The sequence below is a fragment of the Etheostoma spectabile genome, chromosome 12 (genome assembly GCF_008692095.1).
Source record: "Etheostoma spectabile isolate EspeVRDwgs_2016 chromosome 12, UIUC_Espe_1.0, whole genome shotgun sequence".
NCBI classification, from domain to species: domain Eukaryota; kingdom Metazoa; phylum Chordata; class Actinopteri; order Perciformes; family Percidae; genus Etheostoma; species Etheostoma spectabile.
In genome coordinates this window covers 21,155,548-21,169,125 of record NC_045744.1, presented here as the reverse complement: position 1 = coordinate 21,169,125, position 13,578 = coordinate 21,155,548, and the positions used below count along the sequence as shown (strand labels likewise).

General features: G+C 39.7%; 1 protein-coding gene across 3 annotated transcripts in view; it reads left to right on the top strand.

Moving 5' to 3' along the window:
• The window catches only part of dpydb (dihydropyrimidine dehydrogenase b), a 35,616-nt gene extending 22,433 nt beyond the window's left edge, over positions 1-13,183 (top strand). For 2 of the 3 annotated variants that reach the window (XM_032531395.1, XM_032531394.1), the window contains 23 exons: positions 207-289; positions 612-699; positions 804-965; positions 1,934-2,130; positions 2,508-2,589; positions 2,965-3,052; positions 3,320-3,427; positions 3,799-3,968; positions 4,048-4,258; positions 4,770-4,954; positions 5,670-5,885; positions 7,138-7,302; positions 7,622-7,690; positions 7,820-7,903; positions 8,040-8,160; positions 8,299-8,418; positions 9,038-9,180; positions 10,551-10,605; positions 11,032-11,153; positions 11,631-11,777; positions 11,866-11,928; positions 12,379-12,456; positions 12,547-13,183. In XM_032531395.1, the coding sequence (XP_032387286.1) occupies positions 207-289; positions 612-699; positions 804-965; positions 1,934-2,130; positions 2,508-2,589; positions 2,965-3,052; positions 3,320-3,427; positions 3,799-3,968; positions 4,048-4,258; positions 4,770-4,954; positions 5,670-5,885; positions 7,138-7,302; positions 7,622-7,690; positions 7,820-7,903; positions 8,040-8,160; positions 8,299-8,418; positions 9,038-9,180; positions 10,551-10,605; positions 11,032-11,153; positions 11,631-11,777; positions 11,866-11,928; positions 12,379-12,456; positions 12,547-12,711 (2,922 nt within the window). In that variant the 3' untranslated portion in view covers positions 12,712-13,183. Of the gene's footprint in view, positions 1-206; positions 290-611; positions 700-803; positions 966-1,933; positions 2,131-2,507; positions 2,590-2,964; positions 3,053-3,319; positions 3,428-3,798; positions 3,969-4,047; positions 4,259-4,769; positions 4,955-5,669; positions 5,886-7,137; positions 7,303-7,621; positions 7,691-7,819; positions 7,904-8,039; positions 8,161-8,298; positions 8,419-9,037; positions 9,181-10,550; positions 10,606-11,031; positions 11,154-11,630; positions 11,778-11,865; positions 11,929-12,378; positions 12,457-12,546 lie in introns of those variants that run through there. The other variant, XR_004334346.1, reaches the window with a different exon arrangement.
• Positions 13,184-13,578: the final 395 nt, after the last annotated feature.

Here is a 13,578-nt window from a genome sequence, read left to right as displayed (position 1 = left end):
CACACACACACACACACACACACACACACACACCACACACACACACACACACACCACCACTTGCTTTGGTTGTGTGGTTTAGTTGATTGCGTTTGTCTTCTTCCTCCACGTCCATTACTTTTTTTTTCTCTTCTCCCCCATTTCCCCATTTTTAAATTATTTTTCAATATTTTATTTTTCAATGTTTTATTTCCTCCACTCTTCAGTCTTGTGTGAAGTTAGAGAACAACTTTGACGACATCAAACACACAACGCTGAGCGAGCGCGCAGCACTACGGGAAGCAATGAGGTGAGAATGAATGACTCTGCTATTTTACAAAAGATAAAATAATACTTTCAACTGACTTGTAACACACACCCAATCTCACAAACTCACTCTCATTTAGCAAGCTACAGACAGTAGTAGGAGCTTTATATTTATAAGATTTAATATTGACTGATGGTGATAACATCAAAAAGAAAACCTGTGGCCGATAAAAAAACAACGTTGGACATTGTTGACTTCACATTATAGTTGCCATGATGCTTGCTGCTTTCTTTGACTAGTCTGGAACAATGATTTGTCATAACTTAGTTTTAAACTGTTAAATAAAATTAAAATCTGTGTTTAGGTGTCTAAAATGTGTGGATGCTCCCTGTCAGAAGAGCTGCCCTACTAACCTGGACGTAAAGTCATTTATTACAAGTATCTCTAATAAGGTATTACAAGATATACACACAAACACACTCATGCATCCATACACATGGCCATTTTGACATTTGACATTCATGTTTGTGTGTATCTATGTGTGCGTGTTTACCAGAACTACTATGGGTCAGCGCGAGCCATCCTTTCTGACAACCCCCTGGGTTTGACCTGTGGAATGGTGTGTCCCACATCCGAGCTGTGTGTGGGGGGCTGCAACTTGTACGCTTCTGAGGAGGGACCCATTAATATCGGAGGGCTACAGCAGTTTGCTACTGAGGTATAACATGTATAGCTGTCAACAATAAGTATTAAACAATTGACAAATTGTGTCAGGGTGCCTGGCTAGCTCACCTGATACAGCAGGCGCCCAAATATGGAGGCCCTCCTCAGAGGAACTCCTCAATGCAGTGTGGGTTCGACTCTGACCTGCGGTCCTTTGCTGCATGTGATTCCCCCTCGCTCCTCTTTCATGTCTTCAGCTCTCCTGTATAAATAAAAGGACTAAAAAATGCCCCAAAATAAAAACTGTTTCTGTAATTCCTAACCCTAACCATACAGCATTGTCTTAAAAACCCATTATATTCTTCACAGGTGAGATCAAGTCTCAACTTTTGGGTTTAAAAATGGTTTGTATTACATTGAGGTTAATGTGAAAGCAACAATATTTAACTTTTAGTAGAAAAATATCTTTCTTTTAAATAAATAGTATATTCCTAAGCGAGTTTTGGTCAATAAAGCACACTCAGGGTTTTTACCGATGCAGCCTTACTTGGTCTGAATGAACATGAGCTTAGGCTTTAGATAGATAGCTCTTTAACTGGCATCATGGAGTCAGTGTTCTGAATTTATGATTCTTGAGCATTGAATATTATAGTTTGACAAAATAATCTTAAACAACGTTCCAGCTATAGTGTGTTCAACTGCAATTACTGTCTTCGGTGGATTGAATTTGGATGGATTTTGTTCAATTTTCAGTTGCAGTCAAAAGCTGAGGATTAATCTTGTAAGCGGGCAATGAACTAGAGTAATTTCTACTTGAACAAGCAGTACAAAAATAAAAATAAATCATCGTCCCTTTATTGCCAATTATGGCCATTGTTCTCTAAGAGGTGCATAGGCTTTCTTTGAAGGCAGCCATGTTGTGTCGAGGGTTAAGTATATAAGTGTTGACATTAGAATGGAAACTATTAAACGGCTTGAAGAGTGTATTATTTCAAATATGCGTGTGTGCTTTTTTCTTCCTAGATTTTTAGCAAGATGGGCATCCCTCAGATCCGAAATCCTGACCTGCCACCAGCCAATGAGATGCCAGAGTCTTACCATGCCCCTATAGCTCTAATTGGTTGTGGCCCAGCATCAGTCAGCTGTGCCTCCTTCCTGGCTCGTCTTGGATATGATAATATTACCATATTTGAGAAACAGAAGTACATTGGAGGCCTAAGGTAAAATATCATCATCTTTGTTGGCGTTGTCATCATCGTAATCATTATCATACTGTAAATTATATCATATCGAAGATTGTTAAGTATGTTATAAGACAAAATATATAGGATGATATTATATTGTATCAACAAAAAGATTTGATGGTTTATTAGTTTTAAGTCCGTCTTTATCGTTTTTACACAATGTTGTTAATGAGAAATTCAAAAAAAAATCCTCAATAACTACATCAATAAAACAAACAAAAATTGGCATTAATCAACAAAATCTTTGACAAAGTTTGACAAGGTCCTCTGACTATTTTGTTACTTGGCAACTAAATGTTCAGTAATTTTTGAAACACATTCAACATTTTACAAATGTGTTTTCCCCCCTGTAGCACATCAGAAATCCCTCAGTTCCGGCTTCCCTATGAGGTCGTCCAGTTTGAAATAGACCTGATGAAGGATTTGGGAGTCAAGGTATGAAACTCCTATCCTACTCACACACCTCACACATCTATCTTACTTTTGAAGTGCCCTTATTGTCCATACTGTAAAATGCTGGAATAGACAGAGTATTACAACACTTGTTTGTTTATCTAGTCTTTGGTTGTCTTCTTTTTTGTTGTTTTGGTTTTTGATCATCTCAGTGGACTCAACGTGTACTGAAATATGATCCCAAACCTTTAAAATCTATTGTCAGTCCCATGTTCATAATATTGCATATTCATGAACATTAGGACAACAATAATGATGTGTTAAGACATTTCTGATCAATTGTGTGTGTGTGTGTGTGTGTGTGTGTGTGTGTGTGTGTGTGTGTGTGTGTGTGTGTGTGTGTGTTACACAAATCAGGTGGTGTGTGAGAAGGGTCTAGGTGTTAATGGAATGACTTTGACGTCCCTGAAAGAGGAAGGATTTAAATCTGTCTTCATTGGGATTGGTGAGCGCCTCTTATTGACAGAAAATAGCTTTAGCAGCAAACCTTTATTTATTGGGGTTTGACACCTTTAAATCTGTCTGGAACAATTGTACAATATGTCTATGTGTGTTTATGTGGGTTCAACTGCAAACATGGTTTAGTATAGAAAGTCTTTGTGAGTCTTCATTTTAAATTGCTCAAGTCATAATGAAGCCATTGACAATCCTGTCTGTTCTTACAAGTACGGTCTCTTTTTCTTACAATGTGTCCATCTGTGTGTGTCTCCAGGTCTCCCTCAGGCCAACAGAGCTCCAATTTTCAAGGGCTTAACTATGGATCAAGGTTTCTTCACTTCTAAAGACTTTCTGCCCATGGTGGCCTCAGCCAGCAAGAAAGGTACTGTGGGGAACATGCACGCGCACACACACACACACACACACACACACACACAATGTAAGGTACCAAACAAGCACATATACTGTAGTTGCACAAATAATGCAAAACTAAGTGAATTCTAGTAATTTCAGGAAAAGCCAAGTACAGTTGGAGACGGTTTAGAACAGTACGCACGCGCACGCGCACACACACACACACAGTGGTTTCACTGCTGACACGACTTCAAATAACAAACATATGTAGGTATGAATGGGAAATCAGACAGGAAGCGGGCTAGTTCAAAAAATCTTTTAGTGCTGAAAAGTATATTTTTGGAGTCAGATAACATCTCACATCACCATTTGCCTCTGTCTCGGTCTCGCTGTGTCCAGGTATGTGTCAGTGCCGCTCCTCTCTGCCAGAGATAAGAGGTATGGTGATAGTTTTGGGGGCCGGTGACACTGCGTTTGACTGCGCCACCTCAGCTCTTCGTTGTGGCGCCAAGAGAGTCTACGTCTGCTTCAGGAAGGGATTCACTAACGTCAGGGCTGTTCCCGAGGAGGTACGGATGAGGGATGGAGGGATGTGCAGGCAGATGAAAACATAGAAAATATTGAATGCATGTGTTTTTCTTCTGTCAGATGGAGTTGGCTAAGGAGGAGAAGTGTGAGTTCCTGCCCTTCCTGTCTCCTCGTGAGGTCATCATGAAGAACGGTCGGGTTGCCGGGTTACAGTTCTGTCGCACCGAGCAGACTGAGGAGGGCGATTGGAAGGAAGATGAGGACCAAATTGTCCGGCTCAAGGCTGACTGCATCATCAGTGCCTTTGGTTCTATGCTCAACGAGCCTCAAGGTAATCAACCAATTAGCTGAGTAACAGCTAGCAGTTAGCCTTCTTGCTAACTAATATGAATCTGAAGATGTTCAAATCCTTCTTTGGTTCGGGAAAAGTATCTATCTGTGTATTTCTCTGTTTTTTGTATGCTGATATGTTGTATTGCATTTGTATAAATATAATAAATAAAAAAACATCAGTATTTAAAGGTTAATTTATCCCACAAATGGTTTTAATACAATTATGATTATCTAAATCTTTTTTACTTTATTTATTGAACACAGGATGACTTTCATATGTTATCAACCAATATGGCTCGTCACAATTTTCCAACCTCTTGGTCTCTTTGTCTGACCGACTATGTAAAAGGTCTTACAAAATATATATGCATATGTTTGTTACATTACAGAAATTAAGTCTTTGAGCTTTTCAGATTTTATTGGAATTGTTATCGATTGTTACTGTCGTAAGTTATTGCGGAACAACAGCGATGGTGGCATGTTTAAATACATATTTCGTGTGTGTGTAGTGAGCGAGGCCATGGCTCCTGTGACGATGACCCGCTGGGGTACTCCAGAGGTGAACACCGACACCATGCAGACCAGTGAGCCCTGGGTGTTTGCAGGAGGAGACATTGCTGGTTTGGCGAACACCACAGTGGAATCAGTGAACGATGGCAAACAGGCTTCATGGCACATTCACAGATACATTCAGGTAAATGTGTCTCTGCATACATATCGCATACAGCTGACATTAGTGAGAGGGAGCTAAGAAACATATAGCTCATCTTGGTTAGAATTTGTAGTTCATTCTTAAGAGGTCACAGAGGCCTTACATAGCGTACCACACCATTTCTCCAGGTCCTTAGTTCCTTTTCATTTGAAAGGTCTGCTGTAGGGTACTGTAAGATAAATTATTGTATCTTGGCCCAGATGAGAAAGAAAGAAAGAAATCAGGCCACGGGCCAAATCTTAGACCCAAACAAGGGTCCAGCTGTCCCACTCTCTCCTTACTAGCTTAGCTTCAGCTGAACACAGATAACCTATTTATTGCTTACCTAAAGTTACACAAACATACAAAAAGTGTTATAGAGTCATGAAAAGATTTTTAAGTTTATATGGATTTTAAAAATCTTGGAACTTTGACATAATTTTTTAATGTAATAAGCAATACCAAATGATTTTCTATACAGTATTTGTTTCTTGTTTAAATTCACATTAGATCTTCTTTCAACCCAGTTCATGAATGTGATGTTGACTGTTAAGTTTAAGAGCTTCATGTGAGCACATGAATGCATCAAACAAAAAGCATTTTCTTATTAACTCTGAGTACCACCACAGTGGTGATGATTTTAACTCAGGCCTAACTCCATGAATAAAATATTACTGATATGAGTGAAGTATTTGTCCCATTTCCCTTCCTACTGCAGTCCCTGCATGGACAAACAGTGGACCCAGTTCCAAAGCTGCCGTTGTTCTACAGTGCTATAGATCAGGTGGACATCAGCGTTGAGATGTGTGGGATAAAGTTTCCCAACCCGTTCGGCCTGGCATCTGCCCCCCCCACCACCAGCACAGCTATGATCAGAAGAGCTTTTGAACAAGGATGGGGCTTCGCTTTAACAAAGACATTCGGACTGGATAAGGTACCGTCACACACACACACACACCACACACACACACACACACACACACACATTTAGGTACCAAGCAAGCAACACATAAACGTGCAAAAACAATGCAAAAATAACGGATTTCTAGTATTTTTAGAAAAAGCCTAGGAGGCAATACCTATAAGCTATTTTGGGTATAATACTCTCTGCTTAAAAAGATCAACTAAGTACTCAATTTATTATAAACAGTGGCGGGCCGTGTATTTTACACCTGAGCCTTCAGGATTATCCTATAGCAATTAAACCACCTTTGAATGACCTCACCATGATACTAGGACATTATCGTGTGAACTTAAGAGATTTAACACTAGCTCAACACCTAGAGGGTTTTAACTATTGTAGAGACATAAATACACAGTGACTGAAGTCATCACTTTTACGCAGTATGGCAGGAAGATGCTGCATCACATATAGTCAAAATGAATGGTTTTACCAAAGAAACAAAAACAACCCCACAACATCCGGTCACATTTACTCTATACGACAACCATAAAACAATCAAAAACACTAATTACATAATCAGCGATCAACAGGCTTCCAGTCAAGCTGCCAGGGCTCAACAACACACACACACACACACACTAAGGCACAGCGGCCACTGACACTGCTCAAACCTAAAACACCAGCACCAACTATATCTAAAACAAGCAGTAATAGCTAGTAAAATCGTTTCACTAAAATGCAGAAACAGCAATTGAACTTACCACAAGCTTTCATTATCTTTTGTATTTGTATTTCTTTTGTATTTGTTATAAGGATCCTCATTAGCTGCCACCTAGACAACCATCTAGTCTTCCTGGGGTCCAAAACAGCAATTAACCAGACAATATTCAACTTTAATTTTTAATTTCTAAAACTCCAAATGAACGTGAACTAATGTTTCCGCTACGGTTATGGGATGCTAGCTAGTTTTGCTTCCCGGCCACCGTATACTAACTGGTCCGAAAAATGGCGACGTATGTGGCTTGGCCAGCTAGAAGGCTTTGGTCTGTCAAAGACTATGCCCAACAGGGCAAATAGGGCAAACTTGAAATTTGATTATGATTAAAAATATATAAAATTTCTGATTCAAACAATCAGGCTTTATAGGTAATATGTTGGAATTAATGGAAACATCCAAACTTACATGCATGACATGGAACTGGAATTTGACTCCATTTACCAACCCAGTAAAAACAACAGTGAGCTTTCCACAGCCACCACTCATCTATAAATCTGTCTGCAGGATCTGGTGACCAACGTTTCTCCTCGTATTGTGCGTGGCACCACCTCAGGTCATTTATTTGGACCAGGTCAAGGCTCCTTCCTCAACATTGAGCTCATCAGTGAAAAGACAGCAGCCTACTGGTGTCAGTCAGTCGCCGAGCTGAAGAGGGACTTCCCTAATAATGTACGTTTGCTGTCACGTTGTTTATTCATGTTTTGACTCTATCAAGAATATGTAAAGCATAATTGACAACAGGCCAAAGGTCACCTATTTTGTTACAAGAAATGCAGACCTATTTACATGTCGATGTAGTGACTGCCTATCAACTGTACAGTTTTAATAGATTTGTAAAACTATTTGCACTCTGATCTAACACCATAGTGAGATTCAATTTCAACGTCTATGTGTCTGAAATATTATGTGTGATGGATGGAAGAAAGGGTTTGACACTCTTTAATTGGTTTTGGATATTTGAAAATTAAGATTTCCCTGTCTGTCTTAGGTGGTGATCTCCAGTATAATGTGTGGTTACAACAAAGAAGATTGGACAGAACTAGCCAAGATGGCAGAAGTAAGATATAATATATATATAAAACATATTCTTCACCATTTACAGAATGTACTGCACATAATTACTGTGTAATTACTCTTCTTACATGGCTTGTCGAGATGCGTGATATAAAGATGTGTGTGTGTTTAGGAATCAGGAGCAGATGCATTGGAGCTGAACCTGTCTTGTCCTCATGGGATGGGGGAGAGAGGAATGGGTCTGGCCTGTGGACAGGTACAACACACACACACACACACATACACACACACACACACAATACATTTAGTGTATTCTAACAAGATGAACAGATTGATTTGATAAATTGTTTCTGTATTGACATGTCTGTGTTTTTATGTGTCATTGGCAATAGGACCCGGTGTTGGTACGTAACATCTGTCGCTGGGTGCGTGCAGCCATTTCCATTCCATTCTTTGCCAAGCTGACACCAAATGTTACAAATATTGTCGACATTGCCAAGGCTGCTCATGAAGGTAAACCCACTTTTTTTTGCATCACACTCAGTTCTTTTTCTTTCTTCCACATCATCTATGCTACTGTATTTTTACATTGCATAGTGCAAATAATTAATGAATGTCTATGACCATTGTTATTGTTGTGTTGTTTTATAGGTGGAGCAGATGGAGTAACAGCCACTAACACAGTCTCAGGTTTGATGGGACTGAAGGCTGACGGCTCCCCCTGGCCGAGCGTTGGAACAGGCAAACGCACCACGTATGGAGGGGTGTCTGGTAAGGACATACAAACACATATACACTATCCCTTTGAACTGTTAGTTACAGTTTAGCACATATTGCACTTCTAACAAACCTCAGGGGACTCAAAAAAGACTAAAGAATTAAAAGGTAATGGTTAAAATGAATAGCAGAGGTCACAATATCCTTATTTTAATCCCCAATGTGGGTTGAGGTCCAAAAACACTAGATGTTGTTATTTAAAGTTGTGATCATTATGTCACCACACACACACACAACACACACACACACACACACACACACACACACACACACACGATGGCTGGAGTGTTATATGCACCATGAAGGAAGACTTTCTGCCTTGCCATGTGATAGTAACATAACCCCAAATAGGCTGTAACTGTGGTTACCTATCATAACAAAGTATCAATCTCAGTGCTTGTGATTTCCACAAAGTATTGTAGCATTATAGGAAGGTGTGAGGTCTAGATAGACTGTTAGGTGTAAGATTTGTAGGTAACATGACAATACACCCGTATTCTTGATCCTGATGTAGAAGATCCTTGAGTGACAAAATGACTTAAAGTGACATGAAGTACACTAGTAAGTTGCTTCTCCTACGCCCCTAACAATCTAATATTAATAATGTGTGCAGGTAATGCCATCAGACCCATCGCTCTCAGAGCAGTATCAGCAATTGCCAGAGCAATTCCTGGTTTTCCAATTCTGGCCACCGGAGGTATCGACTCAGCAGAGAGTGGGCTACAGTTTCTTCACGCTGGAGCCTCAGTGTTACAGGTGATAATATTACTGCAACACCTACCAGAGTGAGACTGAAGTAGTGGTTTACTCATGCACTCTAGAAAGTACTCAGTCACTGTTAATATGATGCAGTTTAGTAAAATTGCTGAATATGTTTTTAAGACTTTAACCTGATTCCCCTTACTGTTTAACAAAACTGTATATGAGCTTTTACTACATTACGTTTACCATTCTCGTACATCTGCACTTTTTTTCAGTGATTCTTAGAAGGAAACACTGTGCAAATATAAAAAGTTACATCCAGTAAAGTAAAGAGCCCTGATGTTGTAATGAAATTAAATATAACTTTAAAGCTGCAGTGGAAAGGAAGCAAAAAAAATTCCAGAATGAGACGTCTTCCTACAGCTCTCCCTCTGCATGGGCAGAACAGCCAATAGGAATGCTGGAATAACCTGTGATTGACCAAAGTCTCCTGTGATGGCTAGATTTTCTGAAGCCTATACAAAGGAAAGTGTACTTTTCTCTCAGAAAACATGAATTACAAAGTATTATGGAATTGTTGCCCGACAATGCCAAAAATAAAGTGCCTACCACAGCTTTAATGTCTGTGCCTTTTGGAATGGCAGTGATTGAGGCAGATACTGTATTTAAGTTATATAAAAAGGTTCTTACTTTCCTTTTAGTCCTAAGAATAAAGTCTTAAACAAGCTCTGTACTGGATATTTTTTTAGCAGAGGGCACCACGGTGTAAACAGTAATCAAGTTTTTAAGGTGACAAGGTTTGGCAAAACAAAGTGTTCATCCCTCTCATCCTAATGTAATGTACTGTGGGTAACAAAAGTAAGTGCAGCATGTAAACAAGCCATAACCTAACCCTAACGCTAAACCCTAACCCTAACCTAACCCCCTAACCCAACCCAACCCTAACCCCCTAACCCTAACCCTAACCCTAACCCTAACCCACCCTAACCCTAACCCACCCCACCTAACCCAACCCTAACCCAACCCCAACCCAACCCTAACCCAACCCACCCCTACCCTAACCAACCCAACCCTAACCTAACCCAACCCACCCCTAACCCTAACCCAACCCTTAACCCTAACCAAACCCCAACCCTAACCCACCCCTAACCCCTAACCTAACCCAACCCAACCCACCCTAACCCTAACACCCTAACCCCCCTAACCCCCTACCCTAACCGACCCTAACCCCCCTAACCCTAAGGTTTAGAAAAATAATTTGTTCATTTAAAAGAGTGATTTGAGGGATAGAAACAGTGACAGGCAGTAGTCTTTAATGAAAATATCCAAATTTCAGATATTTGCTAAATAAAAATCTTAGTTTATTTGGTTTGCATGATGTTTTTGTTGATGTCTGTTTGTCTTCCTGTGTCTGATTCCCACAGGTGTGCAGTGCAATACAGAACCAGGACTTCACAGTGATTGAGGATTACTGTGTGGGTACGTAACTTGTTTCTGTATTTTGCATGCTAACGTATTTGACCCTAAAACAACAAAAGAGCAATAATGACAAACATCTCTATCGTAGTATTTTACACTGACATGAACAGTTACTTCCTTCTTTAAACCATAGAATCCATGCATTTAGCATTGACGTTCCTAGTTTTTGGAGCTCTCAAGCAATGACCCAGGGGGCCGGTTTATTTGTTCCTTGTTTATCTCAACAGGATGTACTCTGTGGGATAAAGTCTGTATTGACATGGGAGATTGATTTTACGTTTTTATACAGGTCTGAAGAATTATGTACACACACTTTGTACACCCTCCTGAACCAACCACCGACCTAAAATGTTCCGATGTATCTAGATGCTTCTACTTATGGATATACCATAGGATAATACCATTATGGTGAATATGTGTGTTCAGGTCTGAAGGCCTTGTTGTACCTGAAGAGCCTGGAGCTGAAGGACTGGGATGGTCAGTCTCCTCCAACAGAGAGACATCAGAAGGGAAAACCTGTTCCCAGACTGGAAGACATAGTGGGAAAGGTACCACTTCTTACAACCAATAATACTACTATTAGTATATACTAATTATACTTCTGCTGCCATTGGCTCCACTACTTATGTCGAAGAAATAAAGAAAAGACATTAACTTAGCTTCATGAAGCTCCATGAACCATTTTCTTTATTTTCTGAGCCTGTTAGATGGCGCTCTCTCTGCTCTCTGTTCAATGAAGGGTTCAAGGACCTTGAGCCTTTTTCTTAAAACCTAGAACGTTATCTAGTAGGGTTAACAAATAAAAATAATATTTCATGACATTTCAATTATACATCACTGAATGTTGGAACAGAGGAGTGAATCAACCACCTATACAGAGTATTTAGATTAAGACTAATACTTTCTCTTAATGTGTGTGTGTGTGTGTGTGTGTGTGTGTGTGTGTGTGTGTGTGTGTGTGTGTGTGTGTGTGTGTGTGGTGTGTGTGTGTGTGTGTGTGTGTGTGTGTGTGTGTGTGTGATTAGAGCCTCCCTAGCTTTGGTCCATACCTCCAGCAGAGGACAGACGCCATCGCAGAATACAAGAAAAAGCTCAGAAACAACCAAGCTGATGCGATAAAAGCCGACATCCGCCAGGTCAATACGCCCCAGAAAGCCGTCCCTGCTGTCAAGGTACACACTCCTGATTCCTTTGGGCTTATTGTGCTTTGTTCTGTGAAAGAACTTTTTAACCAAGTAGGCATCTGTGCTTTGTGTGTAGGATGTAATAGCCAGAGCGCTGCGCCACATTGGAGCATACCAAGAACTCAACAACATTGAGCAGGTACCCTCTTTTCTCACACATTATATCCATTTGATGTTTTAAGAATTGTACAGGTATGTGTTAAATATTCATACGTGCTTTCCAATAAAAGAAAGTTTTACGAAGGGATTTTGAAGGTGCTAATGATGTGGCGTGTTCCACAGTCTGGAATAACCAATGTGATGTGGTAATAATCTACAGACAGCAAATTCAAGGCAGTCGCAACCAAAGATTGTTTTTGTCTTATATAATAATAATAATACATTTTATTTGTAATGCGCTTTACATTTAAATAAATCTCAAAGTGCTACATGTAAGATCATATAAAGTCGCAATATTAGTACAGTTATCACTGACCTCCACCGATAAACAATGAGTCCCTGCTTGCGTGTCTGAGTGTTACTGTACCTTGAGTAGTTATAAAAAAGTAATAAAACGGGTCACGATAATGACCTTCCCCTGTGTTCCCAGGTCCAGGCTCTGATAGATGAAGAGATGTGTATCAACTGTGGAAAATGTTACATGACTTGCAATGACTCTGGATACCAGGTATGTAGGTCGGTCTGTCTCTCGCAACATTTTCAACATATTTTCTTGTCTGCTCTGTCCTGTAACATGCTTTGCTTACTGTCTTCCCAGGCTATAACATTCCACCCAGAGACCCACCTTCCCATGGTGACTGATAGCTGCACGGGCTGCACTCTGTGCCTCAGCGTCTGTCCAATCATAGACTGCATCACTATGGTTACCATGAAAAAACCCTATAAACCCAATAGGGGTGTGCCTATTAGTCCTGTCTGCTAAAGAGGAAGACAAAACCAAAACCGTCCACATATTCAATAACGGAGACTAGATGTTATGAAGTTTTATGACAAATAAATCTGTCAAATGAGGTTTGACATTTGATGTGTCCCATTAATGCAAGTCACATAGATGATGTAAAGACTTCAAATGTGGCAGAAAATGACATCCTACGTGTTTATCTTCTTCATATAGAAGAAGAGGTGGGAGCTTTCATTTTCTCAAAGGCAGAGCAGGATACCCAGGGCTCGGTTTACACCCAGCGTCATTTCTAGCCACTGGGGGACCATAAGCAGGCCGGGGAAACTCATATTAATGGTATCAAAATTAATTACTTAATAATTTAACAAATTTTGGCTCAAATCATGTAATTGTGGATTCTGCTTTATTGTTATTACTCTGTTAACATTTAATGTTAAATATGTTGATAGATAATGTCACTAATTAAATGTGCTTTTACTGAATGTGTTAATGTAAAAAGAAAGGCTTCTTTGATATGGTTTATGATTTAAATAAACGGTTTCTGATTTAGCAAACCATCTTTACACCGGAGCACAAATTAACATGATCAGACAAAAAGGTATTTCCTGTTACACATCTCAGACTTCGTGGATCAAACTCAGATGAAACTCATGGACTTTCACGTACTGACTCGTTTGGGATGTGCCACGACAGACAATGGTGGACGAAGTATTCAGGTCCTTAATTAGAAATGAGCAATACCCCAATATAAAAACATTCTTGGTACAATTCTGCTTTCAACACTAAATAACATCACATGTTAGTCATGTAAATGGGGAACATTTTGGTTTCCTTGTTAAAAAAAATCTATTTGGTTGGTACTGTATTTCCACCTTTGTAAAGAGCAAT